The 26,440-nt window shown below is 45.5% G+C and overlaps 1 protein-coding gene across 2 annotated transcripts in view; it reads right to left on the reverse strand.

Moving 5' to 3' along the window:
* The window catches only part of NBAS (NBAS subunit of NRZ tethering complex), a 1,050,553-nt gene that overhangs the window by 692,427 nt on the left and 331,686 nt on the right, over positions 1 to 26,440 (reverse strand). For both annotated transcript variants that reach the window (XM_077488811.1, XM_077488809.1), the window contains exon 29: positions 17,786 to 17,888. In XM_077488811.1, the coding sequence (XP_077344937.1) occupies positions 17,786 to 17,888 (103 nt within the window). The remainder of the gene's footprint in view (positions 1 to 17,785; positions 17,889 to 26,440) is intronic.

The raw sequence follows: 26,440 nt of genomic DNA on the forward strand, positions 1-26,440 counted from the left end.
TTCCAAGTACAGTAGTAAATTATGAACCAGGAGGCCTTGAGACAGCAGGTCTGCCAGGGGTCATCTCCCAGAAGTCTGGATATGTCTGTCTGTGTACCAGTTTGGTGCAAAGAGAATCAGTCATCTCTTCTCTTCCTCATCTTTGTGGAACAGTTGAGGAAGAGCCTGTACTGGAAGACATACAGTATTTGAAATGGAACAGAGTCCATGAAAGTACCAGAACCTTCGATACAAGTGCTAAAGGATTTTTGGTCCTGGCCACTAAGGGGAAAATTGTTCTTGAACCTCCTGGACCGTCTACCATGACATAGTAGGATATGGCAGCCTTGGGTTAAGCACTTTCTGCCCCCCAACCTGGACCCTAGCCTCTTGGAGCCTTGAGTGCACCTTCTCATATAAAAGCCCAACGACGGCCACCGCCCCAGGCCTGCGCGAGCCCGCCGACCACACCTCCATTCTACTCTGCACTCTCTTTCCTGTCCCCCACTTAGCTCTAGTCTTTTCCTCCTTTCTACTTTACTCTCCTATGCTTAAAATTGCTACTCATACAGTACTAGTACTCCCACGTAATCCAACGGTCTCTGTTTTGGAAGTAACCCAGGCAACTAGCCCCTGTGGCTCCGGGGCACCCGGTCTTAATAATCCTTCCTAGGGCTTACCCCATTTCAGCTAGGGCTCCACAGACAATGGTTTTATCCTTGGGGCTATTCCCTTGGACTTAATGTTGTTAATCCATTCGCACTGCTGTTGAATTAATCTTGTGATGGCTTTGTTTGTTACAATGTTGCACTGTACTATGTATGTATTCTGTTAAACAACAATAAAACATTTGAAAAGAAAATTGTTCTTGAACCCGTAAGGCCATAATGTCCACATCTGGAGCCCCCCATTTCTGACATAAGAGATTGAAGGTGTGGGGATAAAGGGGCTATTCCTCCTGGTCCAGGTAGTGATGGCTGAGGAAATCTGCCGGCCAACTGTCCACTTCCGGAATGTGAACTTTGGAGATTTATGGACAATGGATCTTCATCCTGGAAGGACTTAGACTTATTGCATTTAAAAGATGCCTAGCTCCTGGTACCCCCTGATAATTGGTATTGGCTATTGCTGTATCATTGTACCATTCCAAGAGGTTGGGTAGCTTTGTTTCCCTTGGGGAGCAGGCTCTTTGACCCATGAGAGATTGGAACACTGCTCTCCAACCCCATAGCCTTGCATATGTTATTATCACCATCCATGAGTGTGGAAGAAACAACTTTCCTATTTTTAAGGTTGAGTTGGAAATTCACCAAGCTAAAAAGTTTCTTGTTTTGAAGATAAACCCTGGGCTGAGTGATTTGGCATTCTTCACTTAGAGGTGAAAACCTTCAAGGGGGTTTTGGAGCCCTCCATTAGAAGGACTTTCATCTAGAACCTCTCCTATGAACGTGTCAAGTGCATTACGAAAGCCATATGAGTGAGACATATTTTAAAAGCAGCTCCAGCTGTCCAGGCTAGCCATAACATGATTTTCTCTAGGACAACAAAACAGAAAAGGTGTCAAGCAATTTTTGCAAGTGTGCCACCAAAACTTGTTCCTGAAAAACATGATCCTGTTGATTGCTTATATACACACCTATCTTACCGTTATATGTCTCTGGTCCCTATATGGGTCCAGGCTTTGTTTGACACAATGAGCATACATCTGTAGGGGTCTTGAGGGTCTGGGAAGCATAGATCACGGCTCTGGACCTGTATAGCACCCTGTGGCTAACTGCACACATTGCACTCAGTGCCAAGGTGAGTCCCTAAGCGCGAAGCATCAATGCAGGCTGTGCCCCCAGAGAGGGATCTGGGTATGGTTCCCAAGGTATTACTAAGGTTACACCAATCCAGATGCACTGCTTTTGTTGTACTAGAAGGCAGTGAAGAGTTATCTGAAGAATCCAAAATAAAATAAAGAAAATGAGTTAGGAACATAAAACTTCTCCATAGGGGAGAAAAGGTACAGCACCTAAGAACACTAACAAATAACAGAGGACTCATCCAGTGGAGCGGGGTTATAAAAGTACGCCCAGGTGACATGTCCAGCAAAGCTTTTGACAGCGTTAAATTATCTTCAGGTAGCTGTAGCCCAGGGTCTATGAAAGTCCAGCCTGTGGTGTAGTTTATGAAGCAGTGATCAGCAGTGATCCCGAGAATCGCTGCTGGTCACAGACCATAAACAGTTTATGAAGCAGAGATAATCGGGTGAGAAGTGTTTCAACATGTTCTCCAGACATGGAGAATCCTCATAAACTGACACAGTAACAGCCAGTTTAGGAAGCTGCGATCTCAGCACTTCACTGGCAAACTGTGTCAGAATTCACACTCCCTGATTCACCAGCTCAGAGGTGGAGGATCGAGGAGTGAAGAGAGAATTCTGGGGGATCTGAGGGGGAAAAAGGAAGCTAACCATGTCCCCCTGTCATATTTATATATATATGATGTGTGTGTGTATATACACATATATATATATTGTGTGTGTGTATACATCTATATATATATATATATATATATATATATATATATATATATATATATATATATATATATATTGTGAAGTTTGGGGATACTAGCTCCGCGGGATTAAGTGCATAAACCGTTATAAGGTGAAACCAAAATATATTTATTTATAATTAAATCAAAAATAAAGCTTTTCTTCAGCATATAAAAAAAAAGTAAATTAAAGTCCGCTTATCTTCAGCACAAATAATACGAAAAGAAAAGCACCTACAGTTCTGTAGACAGGTCTTCACCAAAAAGTTTCTTTAGAGTCCTTGCAGAGATCTTTTTGCAGCCTCCAAAACAGCAAATACAACAACACAGCCAGACAGCTCCTCAGACAGGTGTTCATCTCCTTCTCCTCCTCACCACCACCTCTCTACTGCTTCCTGTCTTATAGGCTGTCTGTCTTCCTGGAGGCCGTTAACCCCCTGTGGGCCGAATCCCTGTGGTCAGGGAGGGAGGCTCTTTCCCACCCAAATGTCACTTCAGAGCCTCCCAAATTCTGGTCCCAACTATCTCTCTTAAAATATAAAGAGGACCGCGAGTCAGTCTTCTCTCGAAACTATCCCCGGAATTTGTCACCCATTTTTGGGTGACCCCCTGAGGCCTACCAAGATTCCCTTAAAGGGACCACATCCCGAATATAGGCGCCACATAGCACCTGTCCAGGACCCAACCTTGGCATCCTGTACAATATATATATATATATATATATATATATATATATATATATATATATATAATGTAGGGGGACCCTTTATTTTACCAACACTAACCGTGCCATCTGTCAGTGTACTGAGCGGTGATAATTTATCACTGCTTAATAAACTGGCATCTTTGTGTTTCTGTAAATTTCTGGTACTGTAATCTTGTAAAGTCTCAAGAGATTCCAATATCAGGGGCCGTTCTCCACTGATGGAAGCGTTTGTAGATCGCTTCACTCCTCAGAAGGTGAAGCGATTTACTCGGCTTCATAAACTGGCACACAGAGGAGAAAGATGTCCTCTGAGAATGCCGGAGAATGAAGCAGTGAATAGATTTCACTGCTTCATAAACGGACACCTGTGTCCTGTACTATACAATTAAGATAAAACACTTCAACATTAGTAGATCCACTTATTCTGCTCCATATTCCCAGCTCTGGCATGGCAGCCTGCCATTCTTCTAATTTTTATTGTAAACACAAAGTATGTGCATAGAAAGTTCAGACTGCAAAGTGCTGAGACTTGATTTAAAAGACTTTACTGTTTCTGTCAGAAACTATTTTCTTCCTAATCAAGGTCTCCACATCACGCGCCTCGCAAGATCCAATTGTCCTGCTTTTCCTGACGTTGCATGTGTGACCCATCTGCTGTGCATTTATTTTATCACTTATTATTATAGGAAAGCATTGATAAGAATAGAAAAAAAAACACATACGCTATAAATTTACCCTTAGGAATGCTAGTTGCTGGCAGTTATTGAGATCCTTAGGCAGCAACAGCAGCAATGATATTCCTCTCCTCGCAGGTTCAATTTTACATGACTGGTTTCTCTCCAAAAAAAAAAAGAAAACTGAAATGCTTTCCACAAAGGACTATTTGTTAGAAACAGTATCTGGATGGATAGAGAAGTTAGGAACATTACAGAACTATCATCAGCGCCAACTTCCTTTGTGACAGTAGGGATAAAACGCGTGTGAAGTTGAAATATAAAAGTATAGGTCTATATTTATTAGTCTGAAATCCAAGGGAGGTCTGAATGTGTTTTTCCCTTCCTCGGAATTATTTGCATTTTATTATGGTGGAAAAATGACACATTTCAGGTCTTTGTTGAAACTCCCATATGCCTTTTCAGAGAGATTCCTACAAAGCTTTTCTAATTTGCTTTCAAAGCAAGTCCCAGGAGAAGTGGAGATTGGCAGTCAGATCCAACTAAATCTGTAAACTGTAATAAAAAGCTTCAAATCATTTTCAACTTTTAACAGATGTCAAGCTTTCTAAGTAAATTATTCTATTCACAGGCTTGTTCGGGCTTTGTGTGCTTACTTGATTAAAGTGAACATGCAAATAAACAGCGGGCATCAACACAAATTCAATTCCATCTTAATATCAGCATTTTACAAATAGCAACGCAAGGTTATTCTTGGGCTTTGAACATCGGGAGTTGTTATACGGTAGGAAAGTGATGGCACGGCTTGTGCATCAGATCACAGGGATCAGGCTGTGTGTGTTACAGTCCCACGCTGGTCCCGTCCCTCCCTGCGCCATAAGCGAAAGGCATGGCAGCGTTCCAATGTTAAAATGCATTTTGAAGCACAAAATACTATGCTGTCTAGAGCACATCTGCTCTCATGTGGTGTTTGAAAAGAACATAAAGCATTAGTTAAGACTGAGCGGTGTTGTACCCAGCTGTCTGAAATAGTCTTTCTCAATACATATAAAAAAAGAGAGAGAAATAAATTATATACAGTATCTCACAAAAGTGAGTACATAGCTCACATTTTTGTAAATATTTGATTATATCTTTTCATGTGACAACACTGGAGAAATGACACTTTGCTACAAATTAATTCAAATTGGGCCCAATTAGCCATTTTCCCTCCCCGATGTCATGCGACTCACTAGGGTTACAAGGTCTCAGGTATGAATGGGGAGCAGGTGTGTTAAATTTGGTGTTATTGTTCTCACTCTCTCATATTGGTCACTGGAAGTTCAACATGGCACCTCATGACAAAGAACTCTCTGAGGATCTGAAAAAAAGAATTGTTGCTCTACATAAAGATGGCCTAGGGCTATAAGAAGATTGCCAAGATCCTGAAACTGAGCTGCAGCACAGTGGCCAAGGCCATACAGCAGTTTAGCAGGACAGGTTCCACAAGAAAACAGGCCTCGCCATAGTCGACCAAAGAAGGTGAGTGCACACTCTCAGCGTCATATCCAGAGGTTGTCTTAGGGAAATAGACATGTGAGTGCTGCCAGTATTGCTGCAGAGGTTGAAGGGGTTGGGGGTCAGTCTGTCATTGCTCAGACCATACACCACACAGTACATCAAATTGGTCTGCATGGCTGTCATCCCAGAAGGAAGCCTCTTCTAAAGATGATACACAAGAACGCCTGCAAACAGTTTGGTGAAGACAAGCAGCCTAAGGACACAGATTATTGGAACCATATCCTGATGAGACCAAGATAAACTTATTTGGTTCAGATGGTGTCAAGCATGTGTGGTGGCAACCAGGTAAGGAGTACAAAGACAAGTGTGTGTTGCCTACAGTCAAACATGGTGGTGGGAGTGTCATGGTCTGGGGCTGTATGAGTGCTGCTGGCACTGGGGAGCTACAGTTCATTGAGGGAACCATGAATGGTAACATGTACTGTGATATACTGAAGCAGAGCATGATCCACTCCCTTCGGAGACCAGGCTGCAGGGTAGTATTCTAACATGAACAGACAATGGCAGACAGCGCTGATCAGAGTGTTCTGGTGGGGGTGGGGGGGGGGGGTCACCTCACTGCCAGAACACAACAGCTCGGGAGGAGATCATTAAATTATCCTTGCATGGTTAGTACAGCGGCTTCGAACAGAGCTGTCAGGTTTTTTTTTTTTTTTCTGTTTTTGTTTTTTTTTGTTCAACTGGCTGGATTGCACACAAAAGAAACTGTAATGTGTACCCGGTTTTAGTTTTAGAACTGGTTCACTGTAAAAATCAACATAAGCAATGCAATTCTAATGGAATACGAAAAAAGTTACATAATGTGGAGAGAGAGAGAATAAAATCATCACACTTCAAGCCAAGCTTGTCACATTCTTCAGATCATTAAAGCTGACCGTTCACCAATTATGTTAAGAGCCCTATAGCCAGAGTATCCAGCATAGATATGACACTGCCTCCATTTGTCTAGAAGGATGTTATCGCAATGTTATTCATTTTCTCGACATCTGCAATCTGCTTTACATAATGACTTTCAGCACATCCTCCTAGTGACAGCAGACAGGAGAAGATTCCTGGAAGACCGGCTCCTCTTCTAATCAATCCACACCACCCTCATGCTAAAGTACAGATTCCAATGAAGTTTAAAATGAGGACTAAAACTGTGTTTATAAATGTTTAAGCTGATTTTCCCCAGTAGATAATTTTTACCTAAACTGAATCTAATAATGCGATTTATGGCGATGATGTGGATTTCAGGTAGCAGGCCAATAATGGTAGCAAATTGGAAGAATAAAACAAGGAATGTGATTGGCTGCTACTGACAATTATAATAAAATAAATATAAAAATTTGAGCACGATTAACTTAAATCAACACAAGCTTGTGCCACCACAGGCTGTGCCATTGTTTATGGATTGCTTTAGTTTGTACTGGAGCCTGATTGGAATTCAGAATATTGTACTTCACCAAAACAAAAAGTTTAGACAGACCTCCAAGCCCCAGATCAGGGATCTCCAAACTTTTGAAACAAAGGGCCATATTACTGCCGTTCAGACTTTAGCTGGGCCAGGCTGTGGCCAATGGAAGTAGAAAATGTCCTGGCATCAGTAGGCATAAACTACAATAGGCTTGATGGTCAGTGGCATTAAAAAAATTCCATTGTTGGCGTCAGTGGCTGGAATAGTGCCTCATCATTGGTGTCAGTGAAAGAAATAGTGCCCCATCATTGGTGTCAGTGGGAGGACTTGTGCCCCTTCATTGGTATCAGTGGGCGGAATAGTGCCTCACTGTTGGTGTCAGTGGGAGTAATAGATCCCCATCATTGGTGATAGTGGCAGATATATTGCCCCATCATTGGTGTCAGTGGAAGGAGTAGCTCCCCAAGGGCTGGATGAAGGCAAGCAAAAAGCAACATCAGGCCCGCAGACCACAATCTGGAGACCCCTGCCCTAGTTCAATGACAATACATGGTGCTCATTTATTTGGGGCTACAACCCCTGTAAAGATCTTGCAGGGGCTATTAACCATCCCTTCAATTCAATTGTACTTTAAGGTTAAAGATATATTTACAATGTTGGTAGAGTAGTGCACTTAAAATGGTTGTAGACCTCAGACATGAAATATGAGCAAAGCACTTGCTTTTATAGTGTGTACTTGTCTCAATCCAGAGCACCAAGTGTCATTTTTTGTCTGTAATGAACCATTAATAACTGAACTGAAGGGACTGAAGTTGGTTTTTGAATACAGTAGTTAAAGCAGAACTTCAGGGGGGCGTGGCCTGGACGGGGACCTAGATGGCCGCTTGAGTACGGAGCTCCTGCTATCTCGGGACTGCACAGCTTAATTTGGGGAGCCCGACGCACGCTCGACCATGAGTAGGTCCACCAGAAGCTCCTCTGTCTCTCGGGCTCCGGTGGAGACCGGGACCCAGCCGCACCGAAACATCCCGGAGCTGTTCCGGACGCAGCGCCAATTGTCGCAGGCCGCGCAGGCGGCCTCCCACGTGGCAGCGCAGGCCCAAGCACCGGACTCGCCTGAGATACCTCCGGCCGCGCCAATGCTCACCGCGGACGCGCGGTCCCCTCATCCCTCTCAGCCGCTGAGCCTGCTCGACCTGGAGAAGTTCGCTACAGACATCAAATCGACCGTGATGGCGGCGGTGGCTGACCTCCGCTCGGACATACAGGCCGTGGCGCACCGCATCAGTGAGGTGGAGGAGGCCTCAAGAACCCATGCTGCCGCTATACGCCAGGTTCAAGGGACATATGATACCCAGCTCTCCCACCTCCTGGAACTCCACAGGCACGTCGAGGACCTGGATAACCGCGGACACAGACACAACATCAGGGTCCGCGGCGTGCCTGAACACATTGACCCGGGGCTCCTCCAGCAAACTGTGAGTAACATTTTTAATTCATTGATTGATCGCCCAGCTGACTCCCCCATTGACATGGAGAGGATACATCGGGCGTTGCGCCCCCAACCCAGGGAGAACGAACCGCCAAGAGACGTGGTCTGCTGCATCGTAAACTTCCCCCTGAAAGAGGAAATTCTTAAAAAGGCTAGGGAGAGGGGTCGCATTGTTCACGATGGCGCTGAAATCAAGTTGTTTCAAGACCTCTCCCAGATAACTTTACAAAACAGGAGAGCGGTTCGCCCCCTGCTGGAGGCCCTACGGGCACGCAACATTCAGTACAGGTGGAGGTTCCCTTTTGGTCTGTCCGTGTCTGCGAGGGGACGCACGGCCCTGCTTCGTACGCCGGAAGACCTACCAGCTTTTTGTGACCAACTAGACCTTCCTCGTGTGGAGCTTCCGGACTGGTACTCGTTTTATTATCCGGCAGAACCCTGGTTGCCGGTGTCTGTCAACCTTTCGCCGAAAACTCAACGACAGAGATCCAGAAGACGCCGAGATGGTCCTCTTTCCCCTGGTAACCGCTCCTCCCGCCGAGACCTGTACCAACAGGACCCTGGTTCTCCATCCTCACCGCCGGCCAGGAGGGATCGTTTAGACGCTTGAAGATTTCGCCTTGTTCTCACTCCAGGCTGCTATGCCCGAGCCATTTGACAGATGATTCTGTATTCCCTCGACCTCACAGGGCCCGTTTTCTGGAGCTTCTCTATGGCTGACTGCCCCTCCCTTCCCCCTCCCTCCTCCCCCCCCCCCCCCCGCTTCTCCCGTTCCCGGCATCCCCCCCCCTTTTTTCTTTTTTCTCTTTTTTTTTTTCCTTTTTCTTTTCTTTGTTTTTTTTGTCAGATCCTGCCGTGGGTTGGAAGGACTCGTGCCTCTACAGCTCCGGATGATACCTGTCTCGACCTAGTCGTTCTTGGTGGTGCCGCAAACTCTCCATATTCCCTGGACTGGACTCTCCTGGGAAGACTGGCTCCGGGGGCAGGTAAGCTTTACTGCTCCTCGGTCGGGGGGCGTTCTGCTCTCTGTCCCCCCTGAGAAGTGGCCTCCACCCTCTCCCCCTCCATGCTCCGGATATTCCGATGGTATCACCTTGCTGAGGGATACGTTCCCCTACCCTTACAACCGACGCGAGGGAATGCCCCTGTGCCTTACTGGATCTGGGAATGACTGACCTCGGGCCCTTGCAGCAGGGACCCATGTTAGGTTCTTACAGCCTCGATTATGCTCTGACCCTCGGAGCCGGAACTACGCAGTGACTTGCCTGGTTATTGATACGCATCGGCCACCCTCCTCTGGCCCATCTATGTTTTTGACTCTCTTATCTTTATTTATTTAGTCCTCATTTAAACGTACTCTTCAGCTTATCCCTGCCCTTGAGACTATTTTTTTTTTTTTCTTATCTTTCTATTTTTTATTTATTTATTTATTTTTTATTTATTTTTTTTCTATTTTGATGGATGTTTGTTACTACCAAGGGGGGGGCCCTGCTCACGTCCTCCTTGTCTGGTGACCTGGCCTTTTGGTTGCTGGTGCCTCTGGGGGGACGGGAGCGGGTAGCCTTCAACTTACTTACCTCAGTTTTCCTTTGGCGGGGGACTGTTTTGTCTGGGGGGGCGGGGGGTGGGGGACGGTGGGTGGAGGTGGGTTCATCGCATTGCTTTTTGTTTTGATGCAGTGTCTGGGCGGGGGAGGTTCTTGTTTCTTGATTCTATGTTTATCCCCCGGGGGTCCCCTCCCCTCCCTATCGTGGGGTGGCTCCCCCCCTTCCCCCCCTTCCCCCTCCCTTCTCTCCCTCCTCCCCTTTCTCCCCCTCCCCCCTTTTTTTTCCCCTCTCCCTCCCCCCCGCCCTCTCCCTTCCCCCTCTCCCAGCCCCCCCCGGCCCTTCCCTTTTTCCCTGTCCTCCTTTCCCCCCCGCCCTCTCCCTTCCCCCTCTCCCAGCCCCCCCCCGGCCCTTCCCTTTTTCCCTGTCCTCCTTTCCCCCCCCCCCCCCTGGGCCCGTTCCTCCCCTGGATGGGGAGCTGGTGGGGGGGATACCTGCTATTGTACTAGCCTGTAACACAGGTTTGACTGGCTGGACATGGCAGTCATGGAGGTCCATGGCGTATACGGAGGGGTCAGGAGGTGACTTGCAGATTTTGATGTCCCTCCTTGCCTCTCTAATTGTTATAAAAGGTTACATCTGCATGCTTGTTAATACTCAGGTTTCGGTCTGTTCATGGTGTCATATATACTTGTTGCACTAAATTTTGTATGCTGGTTCCCCCAATGGTATTCGCACTTCCCTTTAGCTGGGTTTTACCCCTGCGGTCCCGGGATTGCAGAGCCACCTGTGGTTCTCCCGTCCTTTCTCTCGTTCCCACACAGCGGGTCCGTACTGGATCCCTGCTGACTCCCCGGTCCACTCTTGTCTAGGTGGAATAGTGTCTCTGTCCCCACCTCTGGTAAATTTTTCCCTGTCCTTGTCCCCTCTGCTCTTTTCTGTCCCCTTGCCCCGATTTTCTCTTTCCTTTCTTTTTCCTCCTGCTTTTCTGCCCTCCTCTGGGGCTGGTTCTGCTCGTCCCCCTTTTCCTGCCTGCCTGGGTGAGGCCCGCTCCTTGGCCCCGGCCTGCCCCCCCCCCCCCCTCGGGTCCCTGAGCTCTCTCACCGCCCTCCTGTGGTGGGGGGTTTCCCAGTTCACAGCCGTTTAGCCGCTAATATGTCGCACAGAGCTACCTTTACCACGCCTGTTGAGCTGAGGTGTGTCTCTCTGAATGTGAAGGGACTCAACGCTCCTGAAAAGAGATCGCAAATTCTGACTTCCCTGTCCAAATATAAGGCGCACTTCATTTTCCTCCAGGAGACACACTTCCGCTCAGATGCGATACCCAAACTATCCAATCATATATACCGCACGGCGATCCACACCACGAACCCCGTAGCAAAAACAAAAGGTACCTCCATATTGATATCCAGACACGCCAACTTCCATCAAACTGATTCCCTGATCGACCCGGAGGGTAGATTCGTCTTCCTCAAGGGTACATACGCTTCCAAACCCATAACTCTTGTGAACATATATTGTCCTAACGAACACCAAGTTTCCTTTTTTAGGAAACTGGGTGACCTTCTCTCTTCCTTTCAGACTGGCCTGGTCCTCCTGGGAGGGGATTTCAACGTGCCTTTGAACCCTGTTCTAGACTCCTCATCGGGAGCTTCGGCCTTACCGTACAGGGCCCTCAGGCAAATTAAATTGCAACTTCAGAATCTGACCTTGCACGATGCCTGGCGCACCTTAAACCCCTCCGGGAGGGACTACACCTTTTATTCGGCCCCCCACAATAAATATTCGAGAATAGATTATTTTTTTATCTCTCAAACAGACCTGTCCTTCCTGCAACGTACGACCATTGAACCAATGTTCTTGTCTGACCACCACCCCATCACGATCACACTCACCTTCCCTGACAGGACCACCAGATCTAAAACGTGGAGATTGAACCCTTCGGTTCTCTCCGACCCAGAGACGCTGGAGTACTTAAAGAGTCGTATCTCCCTTTACTTCAATGAAAATGCCTCCCCGGATGTTTCGGCAGTCTCCTTGTGGGAAGCGCACAAGTGCGTTATTCGGGGGGAACTTATTGCGTTAGCCGGAAAGGCTAAGAAGTTGCACCAAAAGTATATCTCCGACCTGACCAAAAAGATTGCTACCCTGGAAAATGTCCACAAACAATCGCGAGCCCAGTCCACCTTGCAAGAGCTACTTCAGGCACGTGCGCTCCTTCTAGAGGAACTGAACAAGCGAACTAGGCGCCGCTACGTACTGGGTCAAAAGGTGTTTTACGAGCAGGGTAACAAGAGCGGCCGCCTTCTGGCCCGCTCGGTCCAGGCTTCTAAAACCTCGTCTACTATACACCACTTGAGGAACGCTCGTGGATCACTTTTGAATAAAAATGAGGATATGGCTACCGAGTTTGAAGCCTTTTACTCCAATCTATATAACTTATCCCGGCCCCATTCTGGTTCGGCCTCGTCTAACACTCGGTTGGAGCTCATTAGGCAATTCCTCTCGCGCAATTCCCCGACGCCAATATCTTCCCAACAAGCTCAAGCCATGGAAACTCCGCTCACCAGGGATGAGCTGGATCTGGCAATCAAACAAATGAAACCCGGCAAGAGCCCTGGCCCAGACGGATTCACGCTCCAATACTACAAACTTTTCCTGGATGTGCTAGCCCCTAAACTCCTTGCGACCCTTAAAACGCTTTCGGACCCTCAGACGCTGCCTCGCGATATGCTTTTGGCGCATATCGCCGTTATCCCAAAAGAGGGGAAGGACCCGTCCCATGTCTCCAATTATCGGCCCATATCACTCCTGAATGTAGACATAAAGATTTTTGCTAAAATGCTGGCGAACAGGCTCCTTCCTTTGATCCCTGAGATTATTTCTCCTGACCAGGTAGGATTTGTTCCGGGCAGGGAGGCGAGGGATAACACGATCCGTACCCTTAATATACACCATTGGCTTACGTCCTCCTCCTCAAAGGGTTTCCTTCTATCGCTGGACGCTGAGAAGGCATTCGACAGAGTGGCCTGGGATTACATGCGGGAGACGCTAGTAGCTGTCGGTCTGGCGCCCCGTATGCTTGCCTTTGTGATGTCCCTATACTCCAACCCTTCGGCACGAGTGAGGGTTAATGGCCACCTGTCGAATGCCTTCTCTATCAGCAATGGCACGCGCCAGGGATGCCCCCTATCCCCCTTAATCTACATCATGACCCTGGAGCCCCTACTTAATAGCATTAGATCCAATCCTGATATTGAGGGTATATCAGTGAGGGACCGGGAGTTCAAAGTCGCTGCGTTCGCAGATGACGTGTTGTTATCTCTACGATCGCCTCGCACAACCTTGCCCAACCTTTTGAAGGAGCTGGAACACTTCCATACCCTTTCTAATCTGAAGATCAATTATACTAAGTCCCAAGCCTTGAACGTTACCCTCCCTGCCTCGGAAGTGGCCCATTGTCAGGAAGTCTTCCCCTTTAGGTGGGAGGAGGAGGCTATTACATACTTGGGAATTAAGATTACTTCTAAACTAACGGACTTGTACGCAGCCAATTTCCAGGTGGCTATTGCAAGGGTTCAGTCCCATCTTAAGGATTGGATGGGACTTAATGTCTCTTGGTTTGGTCGCTCCGCACTAGTTAAAATGATCGTCCTGCCAAGGCTCCTTTATGTAATGCAAACTATCCCAATTCACCTCCCCCCCGTCTTCTTTGCCACCTATCGCAAGGTTTGCTCTGCGTTTATTTGGAGGGACTCGCCCCCTCGAATAAAATATTCTACGCTCACTCGGCGGAAGAGACTTGGGGGTATTGGTCTCCCAGATCTCCGACGATACTACTTAGCTAGCCACCTAACAAGACTGGTAGATTGGAGCATCCGCGATCCCGGGAAAACCTGGATAGCCTTAGAGTTTTCGGCTTCAGTGACCCCTTTGAACCAACTCCCCTGGCTTTCCCCCGAGCATTGGCCACAAGAACTCCGCTCGCACCCTTTAATTTTTCCCTCCCTCTCTGCTTTTAGACAGGCGTTAAAAGCCGGCTTACCTGCCTCGGTCCCGGGGCCGCTGACTCCCCTAAGGGGCAATCCGGCTTTCCCCCCGGGTGAGGCGCGTTCCTTCTTGATCCGGGAATGGCCCCATGACGATGTCTTGGCTCTCCACTTCTACTCTCGGGGTGCCCCCCTCTCATTTGATGCCCTGGTAGCTATCTCGAATTCATCCTCATTCCCTTTCTGGTCCTTTCGACAAATTCGCCACTTTCTAACGACCCATGCCGACCAGTCCTGCTGGTCCAGGCAGCTCACACAGTTCGAGTCCCTATGCCACCTGAAAACGACGCAGAGACACCTAATTTCTATTATATATGCGCTCTTATCCTCGAGTCTGTCTGCACCCCCGACTTCCGCGCAAATAGCCTGGAATAGAGACCTTGGCTCTCCCCTCTCGGCGGACCAATGGGAGGTGATACACGATTACGCTCACAGGTGCTCCCTAAACGTAGCGGTCCAGGAGAACGCTTACAAGATTGCCACTAGATGGTACCGAACGCCGGCGCGTCTCCATAAATTCTCTCCCTCCGTTCCCGACACATGTTGGAGATGTGGCGAGAGTGGAGGCACTATGCTACACATCTGGTGGTCCTGTGAGAGGTTGCAACCCTTCTGGAAGGAGGTCAGTGAGATCATTGCACAAGTTACAACATATAATTTGGATTATACACCAGAACAATTCCTTCTACACCACTCTTCTTTGACAAGAAAAGCATACTATAAATCGTTGGCCATGCACATGGTAAACGCTGCTAGACTCTGTATCCCAATACTTTGGCGTTCAACTCGCGTTCCCACAATTGGTGAATGGCTTAGGAAGGTCTCCACCATTAGAGAAATGGAAGAACTAATACACACCTCACAAGACAGGATACACAAATTCTCCTTCACTTGGGCGTGTTGGGTTCATTTCACGACCACTGGGCGATATCGGCAGCTGACGGTTTAGAGTGGATTTCTGCTTGGGGGCCCTGGGGGGGGGGGGTGGGCTTTGCCGGATCTGGCTGACATGCAGCATCCTCCAGACCCCCTTTTCCTTTTCCTTGTTCTGTCTGTTTTCTTCCTTCTTTTCTCCCTTTTGTCTGTCCTGCCCCTCTTCCCTTTCCCATTTCGTCGAAATGTCCGAAGTTTACCTATAGGTAGTAGGCTTCTTTTAGGCCCTACCCAGTTATCCCGGAGGGTACTCTATTGGAACCGGGTCCACTTGATTGACTCCCCCCCTCTCATGGGCCGCACTTTGCCGCCTGGGGAGGGGGGAGGGAGGGGATACGGATTGAAGATCCTCCCTCCACATGCTAAGATTTATATTCTGACGATTGTGTTGCCGGTTCAGTGTATTCAATGTAATATACATAAGCTGTACCCTGTGTATTTTTTTTCTTTTTGTTGTTTATACATCCTGCTGATTGACCTGCTTTCTTTTGTTCAAACAACGATCTTTGTTACATGTTTTCTTTTTGAAAAATAATAAAATCTTTGTGGAAAAAAAAAAAAAAAAAAGCAGAACTTCAGACATTTTTTCATCTGTCCATCTATTAATTCTTCTGCCCTTGTTAAAACTTTGGATAGTAAAACGTTTTTGTTTTTCTGTCAGTCAATACCTTCTACAGCCCACTTCCTCTTTCTTCTGATAAAAAGCCTAGGCTTATCACATCATGCACAGCTCTCTTGTGAGAGTTTGCCAGGAAGAGAGGGAGGATGAGCCATAAGAGGGCCAATGAGACCTGCAGAGCTGGAGCTGTGCCTGTGCGTGCGTGTGCGTGTGTGTGCCTGTGCGCGCGTGTGTGTGTGTGTGTGTGTGTGTGTGTCTGTGTAAATCCAGGAAGTGATGGGCAGCAGCTGCTCACAGTTAAAATGGATGCAGCATATTTGGCAAATACAGAATCACAGTTTATATAAAATATGCAAAGTGGCTGGAGGGAACTTCAGAATGGCAAAGATGTTATTATTACAAATTATGTGAGCAGACTGCAGTTCCTCTCCAAGGTAAGCTGGGTTTCACAAGCCCCCCTCCCAAAGTGACTCCTGTCACAATGCTCGCCTACATGCTGTAGAATCGGTGTGATGCTGTAGTTGTCCCCCACCTGCTCTAAGCCCACGAACGGAGCGATCATATGACCGCTGATCACTCTTGATCTGCTCTGAGCAGAGAGTGGTGACTGTACACAGAATGCATTAAGATAAAAAAAACACGTCTGCCTTTACAACCACTTTAAGGCCCCTTTCACACTGGGGCGGTGCGGGCGTCGGCGGTAAAGCGCCGCTATTTTTAGCGGCGCTTTACCGTCGTTTTAGCGGCGGTCTGCGGGCGCTAGCGGGGTGGTTTTAACCCCCGATAGCGGCCGAAAAAGGGTTAAAACCGCCCGCAAAGTGCCGCTGCAGCGGCGCTTTGCCGGCGGTATTGTCGCGCTGTCCCATTGATTTCAATGGGTAGGAGCGGTTTAGGAGCGGTGAATACACCGCTCCTTCACCGCTCCAAAGATGCGGCTAGCAGGACTTTTTTCACTGTCCTGCCAGGGCACCGCTCCAGTGTGAAAGCCCTCTGGCTTTCACACTGGAGTGAAAGGGGCCGGTTTTTTTCAGGCGCTACACAGGCGCTATTTTTAGCGCTGTAACGCCTGAAAACCGCCCCAGTGTGAAAGGGGCCTAAGTCTTCTGGAATAGAAGAATATGTACAAATAAAGGGCAGACTTGCTTAACTTACCAGAACAAATTCTGCTTTAGGATACCTGCAGTGTTCACCACATATTTAATAAATCCAAGGAGGAGGGGGGAAATTGTCAGGCGAACAGCTGCTGCATCCAATCAGCGGCTGCTGTTAGCTGGCAGAATGAAAACAATCTACAGTTTATGTGTATAGTCGGCTTTAGTCAAGTGATTCACAGTAAAGTGCAAAGATCCGCTGATCTCAAATGTGACCCTCCTCTTCAGCAGGCTTCTTTGACAAAGCCACACTGTAAACGCATTTACCATGCACCAACACCTGGCGCTCATCTCTTTCTAGTGCATGGAAAAGATGGGGCCCATTAGCTCTGCAGATGCCAACCTATCTTAACCACTTGCTTACTGGGCACTTAAAGCCCCTCCCGCCCAGACTAATGTTTAGCTTTTAGCACTGTCACACTTTGAATGACAATTGTTCGGTCATACAACACTGTACTCAAATGGAATTTTTATCATTTTTTTCACACAGATAGAGCTTCCTTTTGGTGGTATTTAATCACCATTTGGGTTTTTATTTTTTCTCAACAAAAAAAAAAAAAAAAAAGACAGAATGTTTTGAAAAAAAACTAACAAAAAAGTTTTATAGTTTGTTATAATATTTTGCAAACTGGTAATTTTTCACCTTCATTGATATTCGCTGGTGAGGCTGCACTGATGGGCACAGATAAGGTGACACTGATAGGCACAGATAAGATGGCACTGTGAGGTGACACTGTGGGCACTGCTAGGTACCTTCACAATTGGGACCTATGTCCCTCTCGCAGCCGCCGGTGATCGGCTTTTTTTTCCTACTCACGCTATCAGTATGAGGAGGTAAAATAGCCGATTACCTTCTCTGTTTACATCACATGATCAGCTGTCATTGTCTGACAGCTGATCAAGTGGTAAGGGGTCCCCTTACTCCGATCTGTGATCAGACAAGTCTCATAGACTTGCTGATCACAGAGCGTGCAGGCACGTGCCCTGCAGGGGGCTGCGCAGGCCGCTCGAGCATGGGAGGACGTCCAGGGATGCCCTCCTGGCAAATGAAGCCTGTGCTGTAGCCGTCTTTCGGCTATAGCACGGACAGCAGGTGGTTACGTTATCATAAAACAACCAGCACCGATTCATTTGTTTGTATTACCTCATAGCAGACATCGGCACTTAGACACTTGTACACATTTTGCTGCATCTCCAGTATATCTTGAAGAAGACCTTTCCAGTGACTCTCACTGACCGGAGGTTGTCTAGAAGAGGAAAGATAAAAATGAATGTTCACATAAACAAGGCAAAAAATGCCAAACTACTGATATAAATATTATTTATAAATAAAACCAATGAACTAGCAGCCACTTATGACTGTAAAAAAAAAAGTTAAAATGCAGATGTCATTTTTCATTATCATGACGACAAATAGAATACATTTGCAGGATTGGGCCCAATGTCGAGCTTCTGGTATTATCCTACTTCCTGTTTAGCAGCAGAACCTGAGGTCTGTGAAATCTGGGATGCCTAGCATCTCCATCCCCTCCTAAATGTAACCCTATTCTGTCTACTGCAGTTTAAGATCATAACAAAACAAATGCCCCGTACCCACGAACGGATTTTCAGTGGATTTTTTTCAGAAGGATGTTGGCTCAAACTTGTCTTGCATACGCACGGTCACACAAATGTTGGCCAAACATTCTGAACACGTACAGGACGTACAACCTGCAGAGAAAAGGGAAGTTCAATAGCCAGTGCGGCTCCTTCTGCTTGATTCTGAGCATGCGTGAACTTTTGTGCAACGGACTTGTGTACACACGATCGAACATTTGAGAACCTTTTGAGAATTTTCCACAGCAAATGTTCGATGGAGCATACACACGGTCAGACTTTCTGACAACAAGCTCACATTGAACATTTCCCTTTGGAAAATCTGACCATGTATATGCTGCCTTAAAAGCTGTAAGGGTTTTAGGCAGAACTGAAATAACAATGGTCTTCCCGTAAAGCAGTCCCTTTGTGTCCTTCTCGTTGAAAATGCAAATAGCACCCCTCAGCTGTATCAGTGTTGCCAAACTACCAGATTGAAATTTACTGACACAACATCCAAAATTTATTGGCACAGCCACGTTTTTACTGACATTTCCAAAAATTCTAAAATTACATTTTAAAGTGCAAATTAGAGGGGGGGAGGGGAGGGAGTGGAAGAGAGGGGTGGGGAAGATAGGGGTGGGGAAGAGAGGGGTGGGGAAGAGAGGGGTGGGGAAGAGAGGGGTGGGGAAGAGAGGGGTGGGGAAGAGAGGGGAGGAGATCGTGAACACTACGAAGCTGACAAGGAGAGAGGGAGATGCAGTGATCCACAGGGGAGCGCTGCAATGACGGAGGCACGTGAGCTGACCACGATCTCATGGCTCAGCAGCCATGATAAACATGGTCAGCTCACAGAGGATAAGTCAGGGAGAAGTCAGGGACCATGGAAATGAGCATAGGCAGACATATTTAAAGTCCAGCCTATGTGTCAACCATGTTTCAGTCAAGATACAATGGAGGAGTAAATGTAGCTACCCAGGGATAAGAAGTGAGTTATTTGCCAGATCGCCAGGTGAAAGCGAAAGAGCCTCAAAAAAAGGAAAACTAATTCAGCCACCTCAACTAAGGACCAGTGAGGTGCAATATATTACATTTTTGTTCTTGGGTTTAGATATGCTTTAAGAGTGCTATTATGTCTAGGACTTGCTGAATGGTAATAACAGAACAAAGGCATGCTTTCAATGCAAATGTAAATGCATTGCCAGGCGGCTCTTTTACATAAAGACAACTACCTATTATGTTGCTTTACACCTGTCTAGAGTGGTGTCATGGTGCACCACTCCACAGACCAAACTTTGGGTGCAAGTGGAACAACAAGCCTCATCGATCACTTTGTCTGCACTCCCTTGGGTCGCTCATAAATATTATTGGGGATTGAAGAGGCATCCTACAATCCTGGCTAAAATTGCAGTTCTTACCCACACACTTTGATCAAAAGGCCCCTCTCTCTATCCATCAATAGTAACTCTGGTGATTCAGAATCCAGAATTCATGCCTGGGCTTGACAATAAACAGCTCTGGGGGTTGATGGGACTAGGTATAACTAACTAGATGCATGCATTTTGCTACCCCGCAGGGCTGGATGTCTATGCAAGATCTTTCTTCCCTTTCACAGCCCACCTTGAGCTCTTGGTCTGCCTTTCGATTGTCACATTATTTATCCACTTCGCATCCAGGACAATTCTGACATTTCTCGCCTACATGTAAAATTCATAATTTTTTTGCTAGAAAATTAAATAGAACCCCCAAACATTATATATGTTTTTTTTAGCAAAGACCCTAGAGAATACAATGGCAGTCGTTGCAACTTTTTAAGTCGCACAGTATTTGCCCAGAAATTTTTCGAACACTTTTTTTCAGAAAAAACAAAAAAAAAGTTTCATGCTTAAAAAAAAAACAAAAAAAAACAAAAAAAAAGGTAAAGTTAGCCCAATTTTTTTACATAATGTGAAAGAGGAAGATACGCCGAGTAAATAGATACCAAACATGTCACGCTACAAAATTGCACACGCTCGTGGAATGGCGCCAAACGTAGGTATTTAAAAATCCCCATAGGTGACGCTTTAAAAATTTTTACTGGTTACATGTTTTGGGTTACAGAGAAGGTCTAGGGCTAGAATTATTGCTCTCGCTCTAACGTTCGCGGCGATAGCTCACATGTGTGGTTTGAACACCGTTTTCATATGTGGGTGGGACTTACGTATGCGTTCGCTTCTGCGTACGAGCTCGCGGGGACAAGGGCGCTTTAAAAAAAAAATATTTTTGTATTTTTAATTTTACTTTTATTTTTTTAGTTTGACACTTTAAAAAAAAAATAATAATTTGATTACTTTTATTCCTATTACAAGGAATGCAGACATCCCTTGTAATAGGAATATGGCATGATAGGACGTATTTACAGTGAGATATGGGGTCAATAAGACTCCACATCTCACCTCTAGGATGGGAAGCCTAAAATCAAAAAAAAAACAAAAATAAAATAAAAATGATCCTGGCTTCCCAGCCAAAGCGGCGCCATTAATTTGAATGTCTGCCGGAAATCTCTATGGTATCATCCGGGGGTCGGCGGATCCTGTGACCATCACCGATGGAAGCGGTCAGTCGGTAGAAGCACGGGAGGGCGGCAGGAGGGAACATGATCGTTTTTATGGTGCAGGGAATCGCTGGCTGAAAATGCCGATATCTGAATGATGTCTGTAACCTCAGGCATCATTCAGATATTACACCACAAAGCCCACGACGTCATATGACGTAACTTAGGCACCCAGTGGTTAAGGTTTATATCGGATGCGGAATTATATGTTAGGCCTCTGACATCCTTGAGTGCTTATGCGTGCATGGGAAACATGTACCACACATGTTGTCACTTCTATATAAACAGATTATTGAGCCTCCAGAAGGCCATATCCCTTTGTATATACGTCGCTGGTAGGGGGACCTTCAGATTTTTTTTCCACGAGATCGCAAATTAACAGGATCATTTCACTGTCTCACAAATCTTCCATAACAAGCCGCTTTCAAGAACAGGGGTGTAAGCTACTAGTCAGGTGGTATAGGATTCTGGCCCTACTTAATAAACTTGATCCGCAAACCTCTAAGCTATCCTGGCGTTGCAATAAGGAGACAGGGACACTACTACACATTTTCTGGCTGTGCCCTTTAATTACATAATTTTGGAAGGAAGTGGGGAACATGATTAAACAACTGACATTAGTTGACCTTGGTTCGGACCCTCTGCGATATCTCCTGCACCTAAATGAGTTTCTCCTACATCACTATAACAAGTCGTTGGGAGTGCATATGCTGAATGCTGCCTGGGCATGTATCCCTGACTTGTGGAAGTCTAATACAACTTCTTTGAAACACTGGTTCTCTAGAATAGATGAAATTAAGACAATGGAAAATATGAGTGTGTCTTTCTATAGTAGAGAGGAGGAACGTAGGGACACCTGGTGACCTTTGCTTGTACACCCCAGTATGTTGATTGCTTCCCCGTCTAGGTTAGGAATGAAGATCTATAATGGTAGGCGGGTTTGATGGGGTAAATCTGTGTGTGTGTGTGGGGGGGTGGGGGGGGGGGGGGTAGGGTGTCGGAAGCCGTGCAGGTTTTGAGTCTGAGCTAGTTAGTTGGGTTTTTTTTTGTTTTTATCTGTCTGTTTTGTAGCTTTCTTTCGAGTAGAATATGTCTCAGGAAGTGTCGGGGTCAGGAGAAAAGTTTATTTTATCCTAAAGTAGGTAAGGCATAACAAAGGAAGAATTTAAGCAGTGATATAAACGTAATGTACAATAGGTTAATAGTTGAGGTAATATTAAAATACCAGGTATATTTCGAGGCTATATGACCCTATTTGATAATGAATTTTCATTAAGGTGGCATATTAATTCATAATCTGTATTAACCCTTATCTTTAGTCTATGAATTTAACAAGTGTCACTGTTGGTTTATCTGTTATATTTGCTCAGCGCTGTTGGTCTTGATTTATTTTATATTCTAATATATAATTATTTCCTTTCTTGTTATTGAGTATATGTTTTGTTATACTTGGGGAAAAAAAAAATAATAATTGTTTTGAATAAAGAATTTTACAAAAAAATAAAAAATGTATTTCATGGACCTTTAAACAAACGCAGGGACTCATGGTGATCTCAAACATGGCTGTGGATTATGTGATTCCAGACACGTCCATGAATTGTGTCCTGTGCTCTCATGAACATCTTTCATATGACCTCAATGAGTTTAGGATCAGTGCACATCATCAATGCTATACAGAATGACATGCTGCGTATTACGGAAGAGAGCCAAGTGCAGACATGTGTCATTCTGTGACCCGGGACCTAATCTCCCAAACACACAAAATCCCAGAAGCATCAAGTGCATAAAAGAACATTCACATTTAATTAAGTGCATCAGCAACAGGCCTAATCATGGAGGTTGTGTCTTCCATTAGCTAATGCAATTATCTCCAAACTTTAAACTGGGTCCTAAGGGAAAGAAAAATCCCTTTATCAAATAGCCTATTTTCTATCCTCTATGATTCTATTATTTCTTTATTGCGTGGAGTGGGGTTTGCCTTGACCTGAGTGGCTGTTCATATACATTATAGAAGTCTGTAATTGTAAAGGTATCCATGCATAAAAGACAAAGTGTCAAAATTTCTGGATGATTGCAACTTAAGAGTACATCAATTTGACAGCAGGCGATTGACAACCATTGAACAGATTGGAAAATCAATGGGTAACTTCTATTGCTTTTTGTTGACTAAGATCCAATTAGGCAATTCAGTGGATACACCAATTCAGTTTCAGTCAGTTCATTTCCAGTGATTGCTTTGGACATAAGGCTTTAATGTAAAACTTTTAGGTCCTATTAATTAACTATTAATACCAAAATGCCCTAAAAAAGGCAGTGGCTCCTTTTTGTGGCTGCAAATGTCATTGTAAAATATGTTTTTTTTATGGATCCTTCTAGTTCTAGATACTTCCTTTACGCAGACCTCAATTTCACTGACTTGGAGATAAGCTTCATCTCATTTGAACCAATGTTTTTAGCTGCTAATTCAGGGGTTTCCAAACTTTGGCCAGATGTGGTACTTTGTTTGCCTTTATCCAGCCCTTGGGACACTATTCCTTCCACTAACACCAAAGATGAACCACTATTTCTTCCACTAATTCCAACAACGGGGCACTATTCCTCCCACTGACATCAGAGATGGGAAAGGAATTCTCCCACTGACAACAATGTCATTTTTCACTCCCAATGACCATCAAGCCTATGACATTGTTTACTCTCACGGAAAGTTTGGAGACCTCTGTTCTAATTCAATAATACAATGAAAAAAACCCTCTGTTGACTGCTGAGGTCTTCATAATGGACTATTGGATGTCGAGCTTAGTTTAAGGAAGCAAGTACTGCTAATGTCCCAGTTTGAGCACAAGTTGAGGTCTATGTATATCAGGATTGAATGACTCACTGGGAACACAGAAAACAATATCAGTATGAAGGGTTTTAACAGCCAGGAAGAGGTCAAGCTTGGCCTAAGCTAGACACCTGAAAGCCTACTATCTCTTCCTTTCTGGAGGCCCAGGCTTTTCTCAAACTGCTCTGTGATCTCATATCAAGCAGCATGAACACTTCCCTTAGCATGACTGCAGGAGATGGACCTAGCGGGGAGCTCATATATAACACTTTCACCATCTGAGCCACCAAATCATTAGAAAACAGGGAGAAGCAGTGGCGGTGCATCCATTAAGGGCGCACAGGCGCCGCCCCCTCTGTCACCCCACCCCCCTCTGGGTAAAATGGATAGATTCATGCATTGCTTGAATCTATCCATGGCCACTGTAGTCCCCCCCTATTCAGACGTCTGGCCCCTTTTCGGAGGCAGTGGGGGTGTTTTTCCGAAGCACCTGATTAGAGCCATAGGCTCTAATAAGCTTCAAAAAAGGTGACCTACTAGCACAATATTTTCTTTCCTAACACTGAACTGCCTCTCAGCCAATCAGGAGGCGCGGATCTAATACCCGATTGGCTGACAGCACAGGCAACCTAATTGGACGCCTAATGGAATGGAACAACGGGAAGACAGAGAGCCATGGAGGGCACAGGAGCTTGCCGCCATCACCTGCTGCATGTCCCACCGCTCTCCCTCGTCACCCGCCACCAGGATGGGGTAAGTGTGTCCCAGTCACACGGCAAGCGAGGGGGTTCATAGAGGCTGCATTTGATGGGCACACAGGCTACATATGATGGGCACAGGTGCTGCATTTGATGGGCACAGTGAGGCTGCAATTGATGGCACAGTGAGGCTGCAATTGATGGCACAGTGAGGCTGCAATTGATGGGGTTTTTTTCCAGAATTTTTCAGTTTGTACCCGTCCAAAAATTTTGAGCACCGCCACTGGTGAGAAGTATAAAATAAACTTTTCAGAGGCGTGACTTTTTTTGTTTTAGAGCATAGAGTAACTGGAACTCCTTTTTTATTTTATTGTTTATTTTTTTATTGCTATGTCTCCATTAGGGATCTTCAGCCTCTCCATTTGTTCTGGCAACCATTATCACTGAAACTGAAAGAAAACCACACATTTTTGGATGGTCATCAGGACCAGAATAGAGGAGCAATCTTCCACTATGGACATTAGTTCTGGTGACCCTAGCAACTACCAGGTGGATTCTTCTTGCTATGGAGGGGATTTCACTCTCTCTGTTATGGCCATGGGACAGAAAGTGAAAGTGAAATCTCTACCAATGGGTTACAGATGGCAACAAAACTTAAAAGGGGTTATAACATTGGCATTATACAAAATTATACATCAATTCCACTTGAGCCTAGCTCAGACCAGTTCTATTTGTTTAAATCATCTTGATGCATTATTTTTCAATGTGCTGACATTTTTGGGTACATTAGGGTCAACTTTAGGGATTAGATTGAGGTTTACATTGAGCATTAGAAGTTAGGTTGAAATAAACTGAAGCTAACGTTTACGGTTATTAGTAGCCAAAAAAGTTTTTTTTCTCATTTTCATTACAGTGGGGAGTGGTTGTAACTACTGTCACATTAGTACTGTCTGTGCCTCTGCTGGGGCAGATATATATACAGCTCATATAAAAAAATTCTACACACCCCTGTTAAAATGGAAGGTTTCTGTGATGTAAAAAAAAAATAGACAAAGAAATAATTTCAGAACTTTTTTCCACCTTTAATGTGACCTATGAACTGTACAATGCAGTTGAACAAAAAACTGAAATCTTTTAGGTGGAGGGAAGTAAAAATAAAAAACTGACACTGCGCATGGGATGTACTTGGACATTCCAACATGACAATGATCCAAAACACAAGGCCAAGTAGACCTGTCATTGGCTACAGCAGAATAAAGTGAAGGTTCTGGAGTGGACACCTCAGTCTCCTGACCTCAATATCATTGAGCCACTCTGGGGAGATCTCAAACATGCAGTTTATGCAAGACAGCCCAAGAATTTACAGGAACTGGAGGCTTTTTGCCAAGTGGAAAGGGCAGCTTTACCATCTGAGAAGATAAAGAGCCTCATCCACAAATACCACAAAAGACTTCAAGCTGTCACTGATGTTGAAAGGGGCAATACAAGGTATTGAGAACTGGGGTATGTAAACTTTTGATCAGGGTCATTTGGGTAGTTTCTGTTGTAATTATGATTGAAAGTGGAAGCAAATTCTCCCCCACAAATTTTCCTTATTTGAAACATTAATAGACACTGTACAAGTCTCTTAACCTTCCCGGTTTGCTTGTAATCTGTTCAGTTTATTCTTGTGACGTCAGTGGCGCATTCACACAATTCCCCCTATTCACGGCCCGCTCAAAGTACTGTGAATCCATTTGTCAATACGCAGTGGCTCCATCATCCCCTCGGTGTTGACTGCACCAAGATCCCACGAGATTTGTGGGACTTACAGCGTCACATAGCACGGCTCACAGGAGCGGAGATCAGCTGTATCATAAAGCAGACTGTGTACAGCTAGGAAACACAGAAAGGGCGGAAGTTTAGGGCACTGCGGACCCGGAAGACATTACTAAGCATGGTGCTGGCTTCTCCTGGTAAGCAAGAATTTTAAAACAGCTGGAAAATAATTGGGAAACATCCGAAGGGGTTATAAAATGCAGAATGAGTTGGAATGCTTTATTACACTGGCATTATTATAAATCAGCATTTAAGGGACAGAGCTTACTTCCTCTTTAAAAAGAGTAAACA

This window comes from Lithobates pipiens, unplaced genomic scaffold (genome assembly GCF_037356315.1).
Source record: "Lithobates pipiens isolate NorthernLeopardFrog02 unplaced genomic scaffold, aLitPip1_a1.2 Scaffold_18, whole genome shotgun sequence".
In the NCBI taxonomy this organism is placed as follows: Eukaryota; Metazoa; Chordata; class Amphibia; order Anura; family Ranidae; genus Lithobates; species Lithobates pipiens.